Source organism: Typopeltis vanoorti, chromosome 7 (genome assembly GCF_054136105.1).
Source record: "Typopeltis vanoorti isolate ZY-2024b chromosome 7, IOZ_Tvanoo_1.0, whole genome shotgun sequence".
NCBI lineage: Eukaryota > Metazoa > Arthropoda > Arachnida > Uropygi > Thelyphonidae > Typopeltis > Typopeltis vanoorti.
This window is the reverse complement of record NC_143555.1, coordinates 103610974-103631633: the sequence shown is the minus strand read 5'-3', so window position 1 is coordinate 103631633 and position 20660 is coordinate 103610974. Positions and strand designations below refer to the sequence as shown.

At 37.0% G+C, this 20660-nt stretch overlaps 1 protein-coding gene across 1 annotated transcript in view; it reads left to right on the top strand.

The window, feature by feature from the left end:
* The window catches only part of LOC150104925 (adhesion G protein-coupled receptor L4-like), a 99778-nt gene that overhangs the window by 13045 nt on the left and 66073 nt on the right, over positions 1 to 20660 (top strand). The window contains exons 6-8 of the mRNA XM_090395088.1: positions 1280 to 1394; positions 13544 to 13742; positions 15613 to 15783. Of these exons, the coding sequence (XP_090251214.1) occupies positions 1280 to 1394; positions 13544 to 13742; positions 15613 to 15783 (485 nt within the window). The remainder of the gene's footprint in view (positions 1 to 1279; positions 1395 to 13543; positions 13743 to 15612; positions 15784 to 20660) is intronic.

Genomic DNA, 20660 nt, shown 5'->3' with positions numbered 1-20660 from the left:
GGGAAAAACCGCAAAGTATACCCTATTTGATCACAAAAGAATCGAAGAAATTATGAAAGAATTAAACCAAGAACCAGTAATTGAAAAAATTAAAAAATATAAACATAGATGGATGGAACACGTTCAAAGAATGAAAACAGAAAGATTACCAAAACAAGCCTTAAAGTACAAGCCATTAGGAAAAAGAGAACCAGGACGTCCTCTTAAACGATTCAACGATGAATTCTAAGGCCGGAACAGGCCATGTTAGGCCTAAATCCTTGATACGCATGATGATGATGATGATGACAATATCATCACTTACAGATGCTCAGAGAAGCTGCAGCAGGGCAAGAAATTTTGCATGGGTCTTACTGAGCTCTTCAGTACGGCCCATTTTGCTGTTAATGTTTGTCTATGAAGACTGCAAGACTATGTTTCCTGTATGAGAAGCGGTTATGATGTATATAGACATAGACACTACTATGAAGCGGCGTCGGATATTTTTGATCAGATAGGTATTTTATGTATGCGACTTTTAATGAAATATCACTTCTATAGAAAATAATCGAGAAGCAAATTGTTGCAATCGATGCGACCTGTACAGTTGTCTGAGGAATTTTATTGTCCTAACTCTACCCTCCATTTTAGTTCGGTCATAAACTATTCAGAAGTGAGTCGAAAACGGTTGAATTGTTACCTACACTTGTGTCCGAAGAGAAAGCGATCCACCAGTAATCCTCCATTCGTTTAAGGCAGGCTGGCGTGAATAATTTCTCAGACAACTTCAGGCAGCAAAGGAATAGATATATTTCGAAGTTGATCGAAAAATGATAGAACGGTACCGTCTATGGAGATATTCGGTTTAGTCTGATCACGTTGCAATTTTTAGACATATTTCAAATGAAGTTAGTTTTGAAATCGGTTGAAGTATGTGATCATACGGAGAAAAAGAATCCTTACATAACTTCAGTTTGCTAATATTATGCTGCACTCAATGTGGATACTTAAAGTTTGTTGTCGCCTTTTATTGCCTGTCGTGAGTCAATACCTTGTTTACTCTATTGACTTTAAAACACTACGTTTGGCATCTCAAAACCCAATTACTACAGTAATTGGGCTGAAAGTTTTGAGATGCCAAACGTAGCTGACATAAAAAAAAATGCACTGAGCTCATATTTTATGCATAAATTTGCTAAAAGGGTTTATGCTGTGGTAATATAACTAGTACTGTTAAGTGGCTCATCATAATTAAAGTTTATGCATTCTACCCTATGTATTTGCTTTATTTTTATTCTAGACAAATCAGAGGGTCAGTATCTCAAAAGTGATTGACAGTGTAGAAGACATGGGTTGGATAATGTCCTGCAACACTGGCCATCAAAAGAAACATACAGTTCAAAGGGAAAATATGGGTAAATATTTTAATTGTTCTTCGTTTCAGGTAATTATTATCAGCATGCCTTTTTAATACCTTAGTGTATTGTAAATATCCCCTGTAATTATACTAAGCATAAAAATTATTATTTATTTATTATTATAGCATGTATAAAGTTATAATTTCGTTATTAATTATAATACGTAATGTATATTATTATTATTATTATTACTGATTAGTAATTTAATAATAATAATAATAATTTTAAAAGTTAGGTCACGCTAATGTTAATCCTTAACCGCTGTATTCCTCCGTCAGCTTAGGCTGCCAGATTCAGGTAGACTGATACATAGGATGACTAATATTAGCTTCTGACTAATTAGGAGCAAAGGTCATTGCAGGGACCTTAACTTTACTCCTAGAAACATTGCAAACTTCAACTGATGTGTCATTGACAACGGGCGGTGGATTACGCTGCGATGAGTCAGAAGTTGAGTGCTGATTTTGGTGGGGCCCGGAAACAAACAAAGAAAAAAAAAAAGCATTCTTCCACTGACTTAGTAAAACTCTTTTTTCCATAGCGACCAGAACATACAGACATTGAATCAAGACTTTTTACTTGAATTCACTGAAGAATTTCACAGGTACAAACTGAAGATTTTTTAATGCCTGCAGGAAGTGAGGACGATAAAAGGGATACTCAGAAGGTTATCACTTGATTCATATACTCAGGATGTAAGACAAGGTCAGTAAGCGTTAATAAAATGCTCCTAATTGCCCAATTTAAAATGGGATTAAAGAGAATTAACGCTAAGAATGTGATTACCTACTATGCTCCTGCTATGAACTCAAATATGGGGAGAAAGCTCTTTTTAACTATAAGACATACTCAGCAGAGGATTGATTGTCCTATAATTATCCTTAAAAAGTCCGCGCGGTTAGCTTAGTGGCTGTGCGCTTCGCGACCACTGGAGAAGGAGTATCCTAGCTTCGATTCCCGTCGGTGACGTGAAGAGCTGATGGATCTTCCTCAGCGATAGCCAAGTTAGCCGGTCTTGGGTGTGGACAGTAGAGTTTTTCGCCCAGTTTATCCTGTGGTTTTTCATCCCGCAAAGCAGGTAAGCCTTGAGAACTCATCACTACAGGACATGGATACACCGGGGCGTGGGGCTGACCACCTTATCCTGTGAACGATTTGAAGTCCGATGATTAATAAACCCTCGACACCGCAAGGTAAAAGAGGGTATAAAGAAGATGGGATTGGTAATTGCTTTTTATAAGATATTCGCAAGAACATTGGAATCTTATCATCCACAATACCATGATTTTTTTTATGTCCCGATTAATAGGAAATGAACAAGTTCGGTGCTGAACACTAAGACATACAGAAATCCGGAGATAGGATCTGTCCTTGTTAAGAGCATATTGCAACTGAGGCTTATAAAATGCACTCTGCGTCTATCACTGTTAACACTGAAACATCGAGCAACACTGATACTGCGTTTTTTTTTTTTTTTTTAAATAACGAAATCTGTGGTGCGATCATAATTAAAAGAAACACACGTATTAACCACAGCAAAAATATTTACCACTGCAATTAAAACAGGGTAAGCTACGAGCTAGAATCTCTTTTTTAAAAAAAGTGCAGACGCGATAATCTTATTCCAACCTTTGCAAAACTGAAGGAAGCCATCAAATCTCCAGGTGCCCATAAAATCTATCAAAAAGCAAGTCATTCCTTACTACTCAATCAGTTACGAGTTTCTAAGCATGAATTAGCAACAAACAATTTAAATATTACAGAACTAGAAACAGATTTGTCAAATACGTTAAATCAAGAATTGCTACAATTAATTATAACTGTCTCAAAGAATTCGGGAAAAAAAGCTTTTGATAAAAGCAATAGTGCTCTACATATTAAATACCTTAATCTATTAAATCGATCAAAAAAGATCATTAACAAATTACCAACGGAGAAATGGGTAGTCAATTTATCTAACCGTCCACTAACAAAAGATGAATTAAATGTTCTAGCAAGAGGCCATAAATTTGCGATTTCACCAAATGTTTCCCATATTTAGACTTCATACATAATATAGAAAGAAACGTCAACCATCTCCCCAGTGAAGCCAACAGACTTCGATTTGAAGTAGCTAAAGTGATCTACAATGCCAAACCTTCAGAATTAAATATCCCACCATTAGAATTGAAAGCTATTATTTCCTTAAAACGTAATAAAAACATAATCATTACCAAAGCTGATAAAGGAAATACCACTGTGGTTCTCGATACAAACTCATATGACCGAAAAATGAATTTACTTCTTCGAGATCGTAATACTTATGCCATATTGGATTATGATCCTACAAAACGTCAACTCAGAAAATTAAATAAGCTACTTAATGAAACTTCCTCATTAGATGAAGAAACAATCAAAAAACTTAAGACATACCATGCAAGACCTCCTAGAATTTATGGCTTACCTAAGCTGCACAAAACTAATGTTCCACTTAGACCCGTCATAGACTGTATCAGCAGTCCAACTTACAAGTTATCAGGATTCTTATCTAACCTTCTCCGCCCTCACATAGGCCACTCAGTCTCTTCAATCAAAAATTCTACTGAGTTTCACATAAAAATTAAAGACATTCAACTATCAAAAACTGACTTGTTAATCAGCTTCGACATTGTCTCTCTCTTCACAAACATTCCCCATAAAGAAACAATAGAATTACTAACTTAGACTTAGACCAAACAAAAACTTAGACCAAACAAACATTTCCGTCTGATATAGTTGAATTGTTCAAGTTTGTTATTGCATCAGGTTATTTCACCTGGAAAGGTCAAATTTACAAGAAAGAAGAAGGAACAGCAATGGGATCTCCTTTATCACCAAACCTAGCAAACTTGTTTCTAGAACACCTTGAAGAAAAAATATTCACTTTTGAACCCAAACCAAAAATTTGGTTAAGATATGTCGACGACGTATTTGCAGTCTGGGATCATCCCAAACATGAATTACAACTGTTTCTAGATAAAATTAACCTTCTTCATCATCACATCAACTTTACGTTAGAAAAAGAATCTCCATAGGGTATCTCCTTTTTGGATTTACACATCCAAAGAAAAGAAGACGGTTCCATCGCCACGTCTGTCTTTCGCAAGCCTACATTCTCAGGTCGCTACATTCACAATCCTTCCGCTCATCATCCATCTCAGAAATCTGGCATCATTAAAGCACTAGTTTCCAGAGCACACAAATTCTGCTCCTCTGAAGAATCTTTAAACCAGGAATTAGAAGTAATCAAAAATACAGCCATCCTAAATGGATATAATCCGAAAAAAACTCAAAAAATCATCAGTCACTTCTCCACACATCAAACCAAACAGGAAGAAGTCCATAGGATTCCCATACCTTACGTCAAAGGCATCTCCGAACGTCTTTCTAAAATTATGAAGAAATACAATTTTGCCACTACTTACAAACGTATCAACCAAATTTACAACTTGCTACCTTCTCCTAAGGACAAACTCTCACCTTTGATGTTGCCTGGTGTTTATGAAATTTCATGCTCATGCAAATTGTCTTACTTTGGACAGACAGGTAGGTCTGTTCAGACACGCATCTCGGAACATCAAGACCACATTCGTCTTTTTAAACCGCAGAAATCTGGCCTCTCTCAATACGGCATTGAAAATCCAAACCATAGGATCCATTGGGAAAAGTCTAAACTTTTACATAGATCTTTATATAAACATGAACGTTTATGCAAAGAAAGCTCTGAAGCCCTACTACACAGACCAAACTTAAACCGCAACGACGTTCTTACTATTCCTAAAGTATGGGAAATTGTCATACAAAATTGTGTTAAATAATTAATTAATTTTTTTTGTAACACGTCGCACGTTTAATGAGATTCTATTGTAATCATGCACCCTAACTGTATGTTATTCCTATTATTGTTTTAAACTACTGTACTGATGATGTCCTAAGATACTTAGGATGAAGAAGAAAAAAAAAACTGTGGTTAATACGTGTGTTTCTTTTAATTACTGATACTGCGAGATTCTCAGATGTTAAGAAAGACTTGCTTACAAAATCATTATGTAGAAAAGTGTGGTGTTTTTTCAAGAAGCCTGTGTATATAAAACTAATCGGTCTGTTTTACGATTGCAATCTTGAACTTCTTTTTTAATATCAAAGGTGAACAGCAACCATTTTAAGGAAAGAAATTTCAGTGTGTTTGTATATGTGTGTGAATTATATAAGAATTTGCTTATTTCTATTCCACGTAAGGTCCTCTGCATTATTATAGTCAACAGGATAAATGATCTCTTTCATAAGTAACTTATGAACGAGATGGGCAAAGTGGATTCACAGGGGAAGAAGGTGCATAGACCAAATGTTTTCAGAAGGACTTTGATTAGATTGATAGGTGAAATGTATGGAAAGCTATAAGAACTTATGGAATACATTACAAACTGTTAGCTTTATATGATAACAGTGAGGTTTGTGTTAGTGTTGATATAGCGGTAACGGTTTAAAATAACAACTAGAGTAAAACAAGGGCATGTTTTGCCGTCTTTTCTGTTTAGTCTTGTAATTGATTTGGGGAAGGAATAAGTGGCCTAAGAATCTTACAATATCTGATCTGTATTATGCTAATGATCATGGCCGTACTTATGCACAGACGCACGAGGCTGCCCCTTCCTCCGAAAAATTAGAGCCAATATAAGGCCCCCCACCCACCAATGATGATTTGGCCGTATTCACAAATAATGTAGACGAAATGATTTCCTTTATTTCTGCAAATGATGATGCTGGGAATCAACGACGTTTCATTATATGAAGAAAACAAAGGTAATGAAAACGGGTGATAGACATGGGTCCTCTGTCTTTCTTAAAGGATGCTATAGAGAAAGGCTTTCGCTTCCGTTGTCTTACTAAGCGTGCAACTGATATTGGTGTAATAAGGTAAGAAATAAAGTGGGCAGACGAATAAAAATGTATTCTGGAGTGTTCAAAAACGTATGAAAATTTTGTAAAGGTAGCAGAATAGCAGTGTAAACCAAACATTTACCATAGCTCTCTCCGTTCTGCGTTATGGAGCCGAGACATGAACATTGTGTAAGTGTAATAATCAGAGACTATGATTCAGATTAAGGTGTTAGGGAGTATCTTGGAAGTGAGATGGTTTGACTTGGTGAATAATGATGAGATTCGTCGGAGGAATGTCAACACTTCTTAGCACTATTGCCTTAACAGGAAAAAAAGGCTAAGATGGTTAGGCTGTGAACATTCGCTTGGTCAGTAAGATTGTGTTAGGTGATCAAGAAGGTAGTTGGGAAAAAAGAGGTATGCCTCGATTGAGATGACACCAACACAAACCTCGCTGACAATATCAAAGAGGATCTTGATATAATTGGCTTACAGTGAGATAAAGTAGCAGTGGATTAATAGGATAGACACATCTAAACAGAACTTCGTAATCATTGCTGCTCGAGGAAATTGTACATAATAATAATGAATGAAAGATTCCAAGTTAGGCTATGTTAATGACACGCTTCTGCAGCCAAACAACATTCAATTTATAAATCTGCTGTACCTTCCTCCCCCACCCCCCCAAAAAAAAACAAAAAAAAAAAACGGTGGTTTGTCACAGCCTGTTCCTATCATGGTTTGTCTCATAAGTAAATCCACAAGTGATAATCTCATAAAAGCCAGCAAAATGGAAAAACCACTTGCTAAGCGTCTGACACGAAATGATTGGTCAATCTTCTTGTTCGAGTTTTTTTTTTCTACTAATTTCTATGGATCAGAGATGCAACATGTTCTCGAGAAAGTTACAAAACTCAAAAGACTTAAATAGGCAGTGGCGGCTTGAAATCGTGGGGGTGCTGCAATTTCGAAATATACATACACACTGCAAGTACAGCGTATACCTGTTTGGATAAAATATCAAAATTATGGTAAAAATTTAAAAAAAGTAAACATGAAACAATATTGTTTCTTATCGATAAAATTATACAGTTTAGTATAATTCAAAATTAGTTAAAAATAAAATTCATTATCATAACCTCAATAATTTTCTAAAATAAAAACTATAACAAATGTCATGTCTTTAATTGTAATGTCCAAATATTTAAAGAGACGGAGTAAACACGATAAGCACTACGAACACTCTACTACTAACGCAAACTGCATATAAACAACAGTGGTACTGCGCGACGGATTGTGCCGCATTACGCTAATAGCTCGCATCTCACTATGACATGTATATACTTGTGCGCGTAGCAACATGACACTGTGGTAAACACAGTGCTGCTAGCGTCCTTCGCCCTCCTAAGTGCCACAAGATGGATTTTTATTCTTTTTTATACAAAATAAGAGAATTGTATAAGATTGTTGATGATAAAATTAAATATTACAAGCAAATATAAATAAATAAATAAATATATTTATATATCGAAAAAAAATTGGGGGCATTGCAGTTCCGCAGTGCCTACACGAGCCGCCCCTGTAAATAGTCTGATGTAATGAATGCAGAGGACTCTAACTACATCAAAAAAGAAGATGGCAGTATATCCCAAAATATAATCCAAATGAATACACTGGAGAGAATCTCTGTTCGACATGCAAACATCCGAAACTATTTGAAAATATTAGGTTATGTTACATGCTTATCTAAAGGATCATTTGACGTTATTGACATACACTATTAATCCTAACTGAAATATCCGCTATTACAAACAGAAATAAATTACACGAATTGCCCTCAGTAAAGAGTTACCAGTGATCTCTGGAGTTCCACAGTGAGCCATACTCTCTCTCTCTCTCTCTCTCTCTCTCTCTCTATCTATCTATCTATCTATCTATCTATCTCTCATATTCTCTTCAACAACATTTACGAGTATATGCATGATATTAATCAGCTACCTCTCAAAGGCAAGACTTCGAATACGCAGATAATACAGCCATGGCATCCATTCATAACGATGTAAGCATTACCCAAGCGAACAGGAAATATGACATCGACCTGGTCAACCAGCTGGGTCACCTAAAATGTGATAAGACAAAATTAATTATATTCAGAAATCCACTGCGCCAGCCAGTTTGATAATAAGTGCATAACAATCCCACACTCGTTTCCCTACACACAAAGCACATACATCAGTAGAACTACCACCATCACTTACGTTGAAACAATACGGTACTTGTGGATTACCTTGATGTACTTAGCTCCTGCATACATAAAAGTGCTAATGTACAAGGCATTATAGATATGCAATGACAAAGTGCGCATTCTGTTCAAACTATGAACTAAATAGATTAATATCAGTACAGTTTAAGATGATAAAGTTGATCTTTTGGGAACAAAGAGATGATGCCAACATGTTCAACCATGATACTAACGATACTATGATAGACTAGGATACTAACAGCAAACACGTATACCATTACCATATGACAAACTATTAATTAAATTGGAACAGATGGGCTTAAATAGTAATCGTGCGTTGAATTCGAGATTAGCTGTCTGATAGGTATCAGCAGGTTCTGTATGGGGGAGTGATATTCCAGAAAAGGAAAGTCATTAGTGGCGTGCCCCCTCCCAAGGGCCTGTTTTGGGGCCATTATTGTTTAATTTGTATGTAAATGACATAAATAGTGATATACAGTTGTCTGACGATGACGCACAATTGGGGAGAGTTATGAGAATTAGAGTAGAGTAGATGTTGTAGCTTTGCAAGAGGACCTAAATAGATTGTGTGAATGGGCGAGAAAGAGTGTGAGGATGTCAGTTTAATGTTGCAAAGTGTAAGATTTTAAACTTTTGGAAGCAAAGATGGGTTGCAGAGTATAGGATCGGTGGGAATATTTTAGAGGAGGTGAAGGAGATGAAAATTTTGGGGATTATGATGGATAGAGACTTGAAATTTCGTGGACATTTTGCCAAAATTGTGAGGACAACACAGTGGATTATGGGAATGATGCGCAGAACACCGACATGTAAAAATAAGGATGTTTTGATTCCAGTATACAAGACTTTGATCAGGCTGCTTATGGATTACTGTACACATTTAGTCGCCATGTTTTCAAAAGGATGATGAGATGTTGGAGAGGATCCAGAGATGATTGACTAAGTTGGTTTCTGGTCTCTGGAATGTGGAATATGAGGACAGATTGAGAGAATGCAAATTACTGAGCCCAGTGGATAGAAAGAAGAGGGGAGACATGATCGAGACGTATAAGTTGGTAAGGGATAATTTCCAGATTAGAGTGGATGAAATTTGTCAGAGAATATCTGGAGAACGAGAGGCTATCCCTGGTAGCTGTATAAGGTGGGTATGAGGAGTAGATTTTTTTCATGGAGAGTGGTAGGTGTTTGGAATGCTTTGCCTGAGAGTGTGGTGAGTGCAGAGACAGTGAATGCATTTAAGTCGATATACAATGAGCTGTGCATGTGAGAGTGGGACCATGGAGGTCTATTGATAATAATAATAATAATAATTACACAGCGGAGATAAAACAGTACTGTGATACCACCTAACGAATATCACGTATTGCGTAACCATGTAAAAAAGACCAATAGCAGTAACAAATAACATATTAACATATAAATACAACAATCACGGGGGACTTCTCTTCCAGATACGTTAAACAAACTCCTACTTGAAAACAAAAAAAGTCGTGCAGATTACAGGATCCTAAAAATGGCCTTAACAACATTATATTAACTTAACAACGTACTATGGAAGAGGAATACGTATACTCTTGCATACCTATACGAGCTACCATAAGAGTTCATGTTTTGAAGTTCAGTAAGCATCACATCACATTATAAAAATTATCAAGCAAATCATTATTAGTATAAATTTTTATTATTAATTATAAGTGTATACTATTATATTAAAACAATACAACCAATATGTAAAATCTAAAACCAATATTATTAAAAAGGATATCGCATTATAAAAATTATTTCAATTGTAAAAATAATTTTTAGCTACTGTAAATATAGCATTATAAATGTTATTCATTATTTATGTTCGTGTATATAAAATACCTGTTCTAGCATTTTGTGCTTAATCTGAACTGTGTCTTTGTTGATGACGATGATAATAAACTTATTTTATTGTAAAATGTTTTAAAAAATATTATGACATAAAGTATTAAAAACGGTATAACATTTTATGTTATTAGGAATAATAACATTATTATTATTATTGATTATATATTACATATATGAAATTATTTTCTAACATAACAGCATATTGTTATTATTAATATAAAATTATTTATTAATAATTATAGTGTATTATTATTAATAATAACATGAAGTATTAAAAGTAGCATAGCAGATTATAATGTTTTCTTATTATAATCTGTTAAATAATAAAAATAATCTTATTATTATTTTATATTATATAAAAGATTATATATTGCATATATGAAATTACTTTATAACATAACAAAAAATAAAGTCTTCGAAATATCTTGTATTAACCTTATTATTTTTTGAATCATAACAATATAAAGAATTTCGATATATTAACTATACTATTGGTAGATTGAATCAATCGACCGTGAGATGCGGTGATTGATTCATTCAATCCAATACCCTTGGAGAGTAATGAATGACAATGCTGTAGCTAATGAAGTTCTAACTGAGGCTCGGCTATTGCTGTTACCCTCCTGCCATGATCAGAGCTTTAATAGCTCAATAACACCTTATCCCTACACTGTCCTCTACAGATAACGGGGAAGATGAAAAGCATTCTTGCTTCGCCCCTTTAAGCCAGTCCTTATAAGGACTATAAGGAAAGGACTAACTATACTATTTGAAGGAATCAATCGACCGTGAGATGCGGTGATTGATTCATTCATTACCCTTGGAGGGTAATGGATGGCAATGCTGTAGCCAATGAAGTTCTAACTGAGGCTCGGCTATTGCTGTTACCCTCCTGCCATGATCAGAGCTTTAATAGCTCAATAACACCTTATCCCTACACTGTCCTCTACAGATAACGGGGAAGATGAAAAGCATTCTTGCTTCGCCCCTTTAAGCCAGTCCTTATAAGGACTATACTATTTGAGTGGAGTGGAAGAGTGGGTTAATCGACCGTGTGATGCGGTGATTGATATCCTTGGAGGGTAATGGATGGCAATGCTGTAGTCAATGAAGTTCTAACTGAGGCTTGGCTATTGCTGTTACCCTCCTGCCATGATCAGAGCTTTAATAGCTCAACAACACCTTATCCCTACACTGTCCTTTACAGATAACGGGGAAGATGAAAAGCATTCTTGCTTCGCCCCTTTAAGCCAGTCCTTATAAGGACTATACTATTTAAGTAGTTTGGTGTACTTGCTTAAAATATTCCTCATAATAACGCTTTTTCGGAGTTAATTTCAAGAGTGATGAACAATAAATAAAGCAAAACTATCCGTATACATTAATGCTTAATATATTATGAACATTAAAATCACATACTTGACTTTTAAGGCTTTATAAGAAACAATATGCTACTGAAAATCCATATTCAGTGTGATATGTGCACAGTTACGAGATTAGTTCCATGAAGTAAACGATATGAACTTTTAAAGAAAAAAATTTGAGAAAGGCTTGTTTTCGAGGTAAATAAAGAGAGGTGACTTTTAACAAATTAGCGGTTCGCCTAAAGATATCTCATTATCCAGAATACTGTGACAGTTCGTGATAAATGAACCTATTGATTAGGTGAGCAACCACAAATTTGACCGTGTATCGGCCTTACTGCATGCCCTATTCTCCACAACTTTGATAACGCCCGGTGTACGAAATAAAGTGAAAAGATGCACTGAAGACAAATGGCCTGTAGGGGAGTTCACTTAATCTAAGTTCCCCAGTGGACCACGTATGCGTTTATTGTTATCCTCGAAGTTCAAGCACCAAGAAGGAAAGAGTGAATTAATAAGTTTTGGTCCTGCTCGATTTGTTTTCCATTATGTAAATGCTTCATAATGATTTTACTAAAATATCGACAGATGCAGGAATCTGGTTTTCTTAATATTGGCATTCAGATGTTATTACAACTTATAGTTGTAATAACATCTGAAAGTCACCTCTCTTCTCTGCTTCAAAAAATTAACTTTTTGGCCTTTTTCAATTCTGAATTCAAACAACTCGAAGGCAAGAATTTTCTACGAATTTTTTTGGTATCTTAAATATTCGATCATTTTGTGTGCCAAAGAGTAATATTATATTATATTATACTACATAGCATTAAACTGCCTCCGAAACACAGTTGGAAGAATGAGAAAATACTTGGGTCCGATTCTTATCATGAAAGAAATCATTACTTAGGCTTTTTCAATTCAATGTAAATTAGCTGCCCTCATATAAAGGGAGTAGCGCTTCTTTTGGAATGGTTAGGAACTCGGGTTTTCATCTTACAAAACACGAAAATCAACCATTCACTCATGAATGCAAAACATTAGGACCACCCAGCCTATTTCTGCCAAATGCACGGCTATGGGGATTGTTCTCATGGACATCACTGGATCCAACTGCACACACACACACACACACACACACACACACACACACACACACACACACACACACACACACACACACACACACACACACACACACACACACACACACACACACAATCTTGACCGCTTATCTTACTTGGGAATTGTTTCGAACCAGGTATTGCTCTTCATGATAACATTGGCTCAATAGACTCTTCCAGCAAGACAACGCCGATGTCGACTCGTATCATTCAAGCAAGGTTCGGAAAGAATATCCAAGCATTCTATGTGCTTCTCCCTTAATGCCTAATTCTCCTGATTTGAACCCCATCGAACATTTGTGGGATCATGAGGAGTAGCATCTGCTGGTTGACGTCAGCTCTCTCAGTCGCTGACTTCCCGGACGTTATTTTGTCTAGTTGGTCCAAAACACCTTTAGATATCCTCTGCGGTCTAGTGGAGTATTTTGGTAAAAGGAGATTCAGCAAACTATTAGGTAGATGGTCATAATGTTTTGGCTCGTGCATGTGTGTGGATTGTTCTCAATGTCTCCTTGCAATACAGTTATATGCCAATTATATTATTTATATTATGTTACTTAAAACGATTTATTCTTAATTAAATTATTTTAACTATATTACTTTAAACTCTTCGCCTTTCTATTGCAGCTCTTCAGACTTTTGAGTTCGATGACATGAAAGAGCCCTTCCAGTTCCCAAGTAGCGACGTTTCTAAGAGCACGGCCATCCTTAGGCTCCCGGAAAATCTCTTTAAAACAATTCCTGCTTCTTGTGGAAATAGAAAAACAGGTGTCGGAGTGAAGTATTCGAGTATTGGACAATATCTGAATCCAGCTAAAACTCAAAGGTCAGTTATTTAGTAGCTGAATCGAACTCCTTGATATTTCAAGGGTATTAAGATTACGCTGCCAAATAAGAAAGACAGGAGATTATCAAAACAGAGACGATAACTAAAAATGGTACAGGCGTACTTTTCGAAATTACCTGTAGATGAAATGATTCGTCATCACATGCTCACATTTTTCTTCTTGGGCGTTATGACTGATCGCAGACAATATTACTACATCTTGAATGTTTATAGGTCGTTTTTCCGCCATTATATTGAGATATCTATCCGTAAAAGAAGTTTAAAAATATTTCACAGATCAGATAGCATAATCTATAAATTCGTTCATACGAAGGTAATGTAAATTGTTCATATTCGACATGATATTCTTCTATAATCTTGTGGTAACTTCTGATCTGCAGAAAGAAGATCTTAAAGTTAGATTCTAGTTAATAAAAAGATGCGGTTTCTTATTGCCGATTTCAGAGATGGTCGGTAGTTGTCACAGCCCAGTAGGCGTAGTTTCTGCAGGAAGAAATTCTGATGTTTAATTCAGAAGATGAGAAAAATAAACCTTAGAATATACAAGCAAGAAGCATGCAAATAAATACTAGTTAGGATTAAAAACACATCGCCTTCTGCCTACACATCTCAACGTTAGAAAAGGAAAGATGATTACCCAAATTTAAACACGCTGTTATTAATACGTAGGTATAATTTAACTTCAGTTAGGATTTGTTCTAACAACTAAATATAAAAATCTTACTACATCCAAATAATAATAATAATAATAATAATAATCGCCCAGCGAATAATAGTATCTAGGCTTTATTACCAAGATGTCTGGTACATTTATATCTACATCCTCGATCTATATAGATCGAGGACTGATATTTGTGAAAGCATTTAAATGTGAGGTAAATATCATCATCCAGTCGTCGAAGATCGAGTGATGAAAATGAGTTGTAGAATAAATACAAGAATGTAGCCGAGATTCAGCCATCTATTATCTGTTGCCTGAACAGATATACGAGTGACCTCTATCCTGGATTTCTCTATGGATATGTAAGGGGAGGAAAGAGACAAAAACATAACATTTTCTTTTTCTTTTTTTTTTCAATGTTAGCTTTTTTGTTGTTTGAATTTTATACTAAGAGAAAATAGAGATATAATTGTTTGAACTTTTAGTGGTTTAAGAAGATTTTATGACATTTCTATCACTTCATATGATAAATGAATTACTTTGTCTAGTGAGTGAGACCACCAACTTATTTGCTGGAGGACTAAAATGGCTCGATAAAACAAAACAAAACAAAAAAAAAATGTTTCATGTTTGGTCCCTACAGCATTCGGTTATCTAATCGAATCTGCTAGTCTATCCACAGGATAAAATAGAAACTTCAGACTGGGATTCATATAAAATGGTCACAAAAATCTATTTCCGATTTGATCACAAAGTGGAGACGTAATTTTCTTCCTTCTCTTCCTACTTCTCCTCCTCCAACACTTCTACAAGGTGCTGCCCAAAAGTACTTACCCAAACTCCTAACTTCTAGTTTCCACCATTTCCTTCGAGGTGGTCCCCTTGGACACGTATACAGAGATCCAAGCGATTTTTCTAATGATTGTAATGAATCCCTGGAAGTCCTCAAATGTGACTGTGTTGAGCACCACTTCGATTCTGTCTAGATCTCCTCAATCGAGTCAAAACGATGTCCTTTCAGGTTGAATTTCATCTTGGGGAATAGGAAAAGTCGCAGGAAATGGGGTCAGGAAACTTTGTGTGTGTTTGTGTGTGTGTGTGTGAGAGAGAGAGAGAGAGAGAGGGGGGGGAGGAAACAACGACACATCAGTACTATTAGTTGTAATATAACTATATTTGCTTTCCTAGGGATTCAAGCAATTCCGATGAAATCGTGAATTCTGCTGTGATAAGCTTCAGCGTGAGCTACAAGAAACAGACCGTCTTGCCAGAAGGGATGCAAGTAACAGTTGCTTTTACACACACAAAATCCCTGCTAAAAAATGCCTTTACTAAGTGCGTCTTCTGGAAATCTGGAAGGTAATCTGATACTTCTTTATTTTTCTCGAAAAAAAGTAACCGAATAGTGTGTAAGTAGCAACTAAATATTCTCCATTATAAATCTAAGCTGTAATTAATTGCTGCCTGTAATTCTGGCAACTCTTTACCTTTTTTAATTATTGAATAGATGTTGCAATTTATAAGTATTTATAGATAATGGGCAGGAAAATTCAACACCTGGAACATGCGCTGTACAACATATATTTAAAGGCTGATGGATTGAGGTGGTCGTATAGTCATCTGCCAATATTTTCAGTTTAATAACGCTAGACTTCCAGAAGAAAGACTTGTAAGTTTAGTTCTATCCGTCCACTAGACGGTTTTCAGCATTTCCCGAATTAGTTAATCGACTCTGGTACAGACAAGTAGTTTTTTAAACATATTCTTTCTCCCAGAAAGTCAGTTTTTTAATCCCACAATTGAGAAAAATGTACTCCATCGTCATACTGCTTCAGATAATAACATTCCAGTAATGATTTGTGAACACAAGATAGCTGCAATTGTCTGCCGTATCGACGTCTTCAAAATCACTGACGGCCATGAACTCAACTATGTGTAACCACTAATATGAAATCACTTCCGGTCAACCTCCGTGAGCTTCTGTCAAAAAGCTGTCCTTGTAATGTAAACAGTGGACAGAAGCACTTATATATAGAAGAACAACAAGACAAGACAACAAAAAAGACTCAACATTTAATGCGAACAACTTAAAATGCATTTTTTTTTTACAATTTTGAAACAAACCAAAAATATTTCTCTCAGGAAAATAGTATTCAAAATATCCAAATTTCTAAAACAAAAATCTAAAAGATTATGTATTTCATATCGTCTTTGCATTTCAGAGTGTTGTGGATCGGTGACAGGTTGAAATTTGTCTTTTTTTATAATCTATATTACTAAATTCACTTTAATTTTTTTCCTAGCCACATTTTTAATGTTTCTTCAAATTGTGGATTCCATTCTAAAATGAATAATGACTGACGTGCATCGCGTGAATAGTGACAATCGTGGTACCAAATGAAATTTACTGATCCAGTCCACTTTTTCATAACTAACAATACTGCAGCAAAAGCAAACAATGTCCATTAAATGAAACACATGTCATTCATAGCCAAACATATCAGAAATATATTTTACAATTGTACAGAAATAGCATATAAGAATGCAGTTTCCACATGAATTGTCTTCATGTGTAACTTAAGAGGTCTTTTCTTTTACCAGTGCTAATGATTAAATGTTTACTGCCCTGATTATAACGAACCTATTTAGTAGTTATTTAGTATTTAGTAACCGAAGATATGGACTGGTTTAAGAATGATGGAAGCGATAGACAGAGAGAAATGGAGAAGAGCTGCTCATCTGCTGCAACCCTCTTGCTAGAGGATGCTACCGGACGACGACGAACCGAAGTTAACGAAGGTCCTCCACTTCGGAATATTGACGCAGGACGCAGGACATATATGGCGCAGAGGGTGAAGCTTGACGCTTTTCATATTTCCTGTTGTCTGTTTCGGGAACAGTCATGGGAGAGATTTGTGAGCTATTTTAGCTCGCCCTGAGTGGGCAGAAGTGGTTACTCGTCGTTGGGTGTTAGGATGGCTTTCGGTCTTTTATGTTTCCAGTAGTCATTACCTTCATTGTTTCCGGCTTGTTGTATCAGTTGGTTTCGATGGATAGATGTCTTTATAAAGAATTTTTCTGCTAAGGAGCGTAGTAGTAGAGAGATGTAGGGGATATTTATGTCCCGGTGGATCTCGGCGTTCCTGATGAACCATGGGGCGTCCAGAATCATTCGCAGGCATTTGTTCTGTAGTCTTTGTAGCTTGAGGATGTTTGTCTTGGAGGTATGGCTATAGTCTGGGGAGGCGTATATAACTGTGGGACCGATCACTGTCTTGTACAGTAGAATTTTGTTTCTTGAGCTGGGTATAGCTGGGCGATAACCTTTGAACCTTTGGTGCATGTGCTCTTGATGTGGCTGTTGAAGCATAATCGTTTATCGAGAAGTATTCCGAGGTATTTAATTTCAGTTTTCCAGAGAATTTTTGGGTTGAACAGGGTGATGTCTCCTTTGGAGGATGCTCGTCTTCTTGTGAAGAGTGTCGATGTGCTTTTCTGGAGTTTCAATTGTAGTCGCCAGTTTGTAAACCATTTTTCTAGATTCAGGATGGTGTCTTGTAGTTTTTTGATTACGAGATGTGGTTGGCAGGATCTGGCTAGTATAGCCGTGTCATCTGCGTAAAGGGCGATGGTGGATGTGAGAGGATTTTGAGGGATGTCAGCCATGTAGATGTTTAACAGGTCGGGGCTAGAAGTGATTATTGAGGAACTCCAGCCCGGATTTTCCGTTGGGTTGAGATGTTTCATTTATTTTTACTTGCATCTTCCTGTTTGTTAGGTATGATTTAATCAGATGTTTCATGTTTAGTGGAAGGTTTGCGATGATAAGTTTATAGAGGAGGCCTTGGTGCCACATCTTATCAAAGGCCTTTGAGATGTCTAGGAAGACAGCTCCGGTGGGCTGATTCCAATTAAATCCTGTGGTGATGTATTCTACCAGTCTATGGGTCTGTTGGGTGGTGCTGTGATTTTGACGGAAGCCAAATTGTTCTTGTGGAATGATATTTAGTTGGTTGACATGATCTTGAGTCTGATGAGGATGATTTTCTCAGCTATTTTTCCTAAGTTGGATAGCAGGCTGATGGGACGGTAATTTTCTGGTAGGTATGGGTCTTTTCCTGGTTTGTGAATTGGGATGATGTCGGCTATTTTCCATGATTGGGGGAAGTGCTGCCATTTGAGGATGGAGTTTATAATGTTTGCCAGATGTGCTATGGTTTTGTTTGGTAGTGCCTTGAAGACTTTGTTAGTGATGCCGTCAGGACCTGGGGCTTTTTTGTTCTTGAGGTGGTTGATGATGCCGATTATTTCGGTAGGTGAGGTAGGCTTTATAGTTCCTGGATTGTCATCGGAATGATTTACTGTGAGCCTGACTTTACGATGGATCTTATATACGTGGCTGATGTTCAGGTTATCATATGCAGGACTGCATTGTTTCTCTAGGTTTCTTGCTATGTCTTCGGCTTTGTCAGCATCTGTGTACGCAAGGTGCTGTTCTGCTTGGAGAGGGGGGGGGAGAGATTTGCGCTTGTTCCTGAGGTTGTTTAGGAATTTCCGTATGGAATGATCTGTTGTGGAGATGGAGGTGAGCCTGTTTTCCCAATATTGATTCCTGTGCTTCTGGAGAGCTTCTCGGACAGATTTGTTTAGTCTGTTGAGGACTGTTTTATCCAGGGGAGCACGTGTCTTGTGGTATCTTTTCCTTTGTCTATTTTTTTCTCTAATTAAGTCTATGATTTCTTCCGGGAGACGTTTTTGTTTGTGGGTAATCATGGATACTGTAGCTGCTGTTATGGCTTTATTGATTTGATTAATGAGGTTCTTTATTGCCGTGTCTATTTTTTCCTTGGCTTTTATGTGGGGGAACTAGACCAATGTGTTCTGGTAGCACTTTTCTAAGTTTCTCCCAGACAATGGAGGTTTGGGGGGGGGGAAGGTGACTGGTTTTGTTCCCTAAGTAAAGTAGGATTGGATTGTGATCTGATGATAATTCGTTCAGTGCTTGAAGGCTGTACTGGTATTTGATGTTGTGTAGGATAGCGATGTCTAGGATGTCGGCTGTGCCAGTTGAGCTGTGATGGATTGGTTCGGTGGGTCCTGTTACGACGGCGTTGTTTAATCCTGTGTAGCTGAAGAGGATACGGCCATTTTTTATTTGTGGTTCTGCTGTTCCAGGAGGGATGTTTGGAGTTTAAGTCCCCAGCGACGATGATGGATTCATTTACGCCCAGGACAGCATCCATGTCAGAAAATAGCAGGGTCTTAGCGGGGGAGTAGATTTTAAGTCTTCCAGTTGAGTTTTTGCGGACTTCGACACCGGTGAGTTCTAGGTTGGAGGGTTGGGTATTCCATTGTGCCTGATGCAGTTCCTGATGAATATGGCTGTTCTGCCACGTCTGTAGTCCAGTCGGTCGTTTCTGTATACAGTGTGTAGCCTCTGATTTTTGGTTTGTCTGCAGGTCTTAGATGAGTTTGGTTGATTAGGATGATGTCAGGGTTGTATCTGTGAGAGAATTCTTGAAGCTCCAGGGTCTTGTTTCTTAGGCCACTGGCGTTCCAATGGCGACTATTTGTAGTGAGTCTGAAAGTAATCTAGTTTTGTTCATTAACAAGCATTCATAAGATGGTCTGAGTTTCTTTTGGGAATCTTTTTTGAGGAGTTTAGTGAAGGGTTTGACATACTGAAGTCTTGAAGCATGTTTGCCAATGAAGCTGTGATGACTGTTGTCATGTTTGGAAGAGGTAGGTCTTGCTGAATATCTTCGGATGGCCGGGCTACTTCGGCGTATGTGTCCTGCTTCGACGGTGGCTTTCCAGACTGTTGGTGTTTTCCATTTGTGAGAGCTGCTGATTTGTTGTCTTTTGTTGAGTGTCAGGCAACTGGCGAGCCGTCGACTCTGGTGCCTGTGGGCAGGGCTGAGAGGAGATCTGTTTCCTTTTGTTGTCTGTTTTGTTCTTAGGGTAGTGACTGCATCCTCTGTAGTTTGCCGAGTGAGGGCCCCACAGTTCGTGCATTTGGCTGGTGAGGTCCTTGATTTTGAGCAGGTTGCTGTAGAGTGGTTTTGTCCACATTTGAGACATTTGTAGTCTGCTCTGCAGTTTCTGTGCGTTTCCGTATTTCTGACATCTGTGACACTGACCCCTGACCAGACGAGTCTCTTTTTCTTTAAGGTTCAGTTGTGATTTTCAGACCACAGATCGTTGTTATATTGTATATGTTCTTGTGTGTGTGTTAG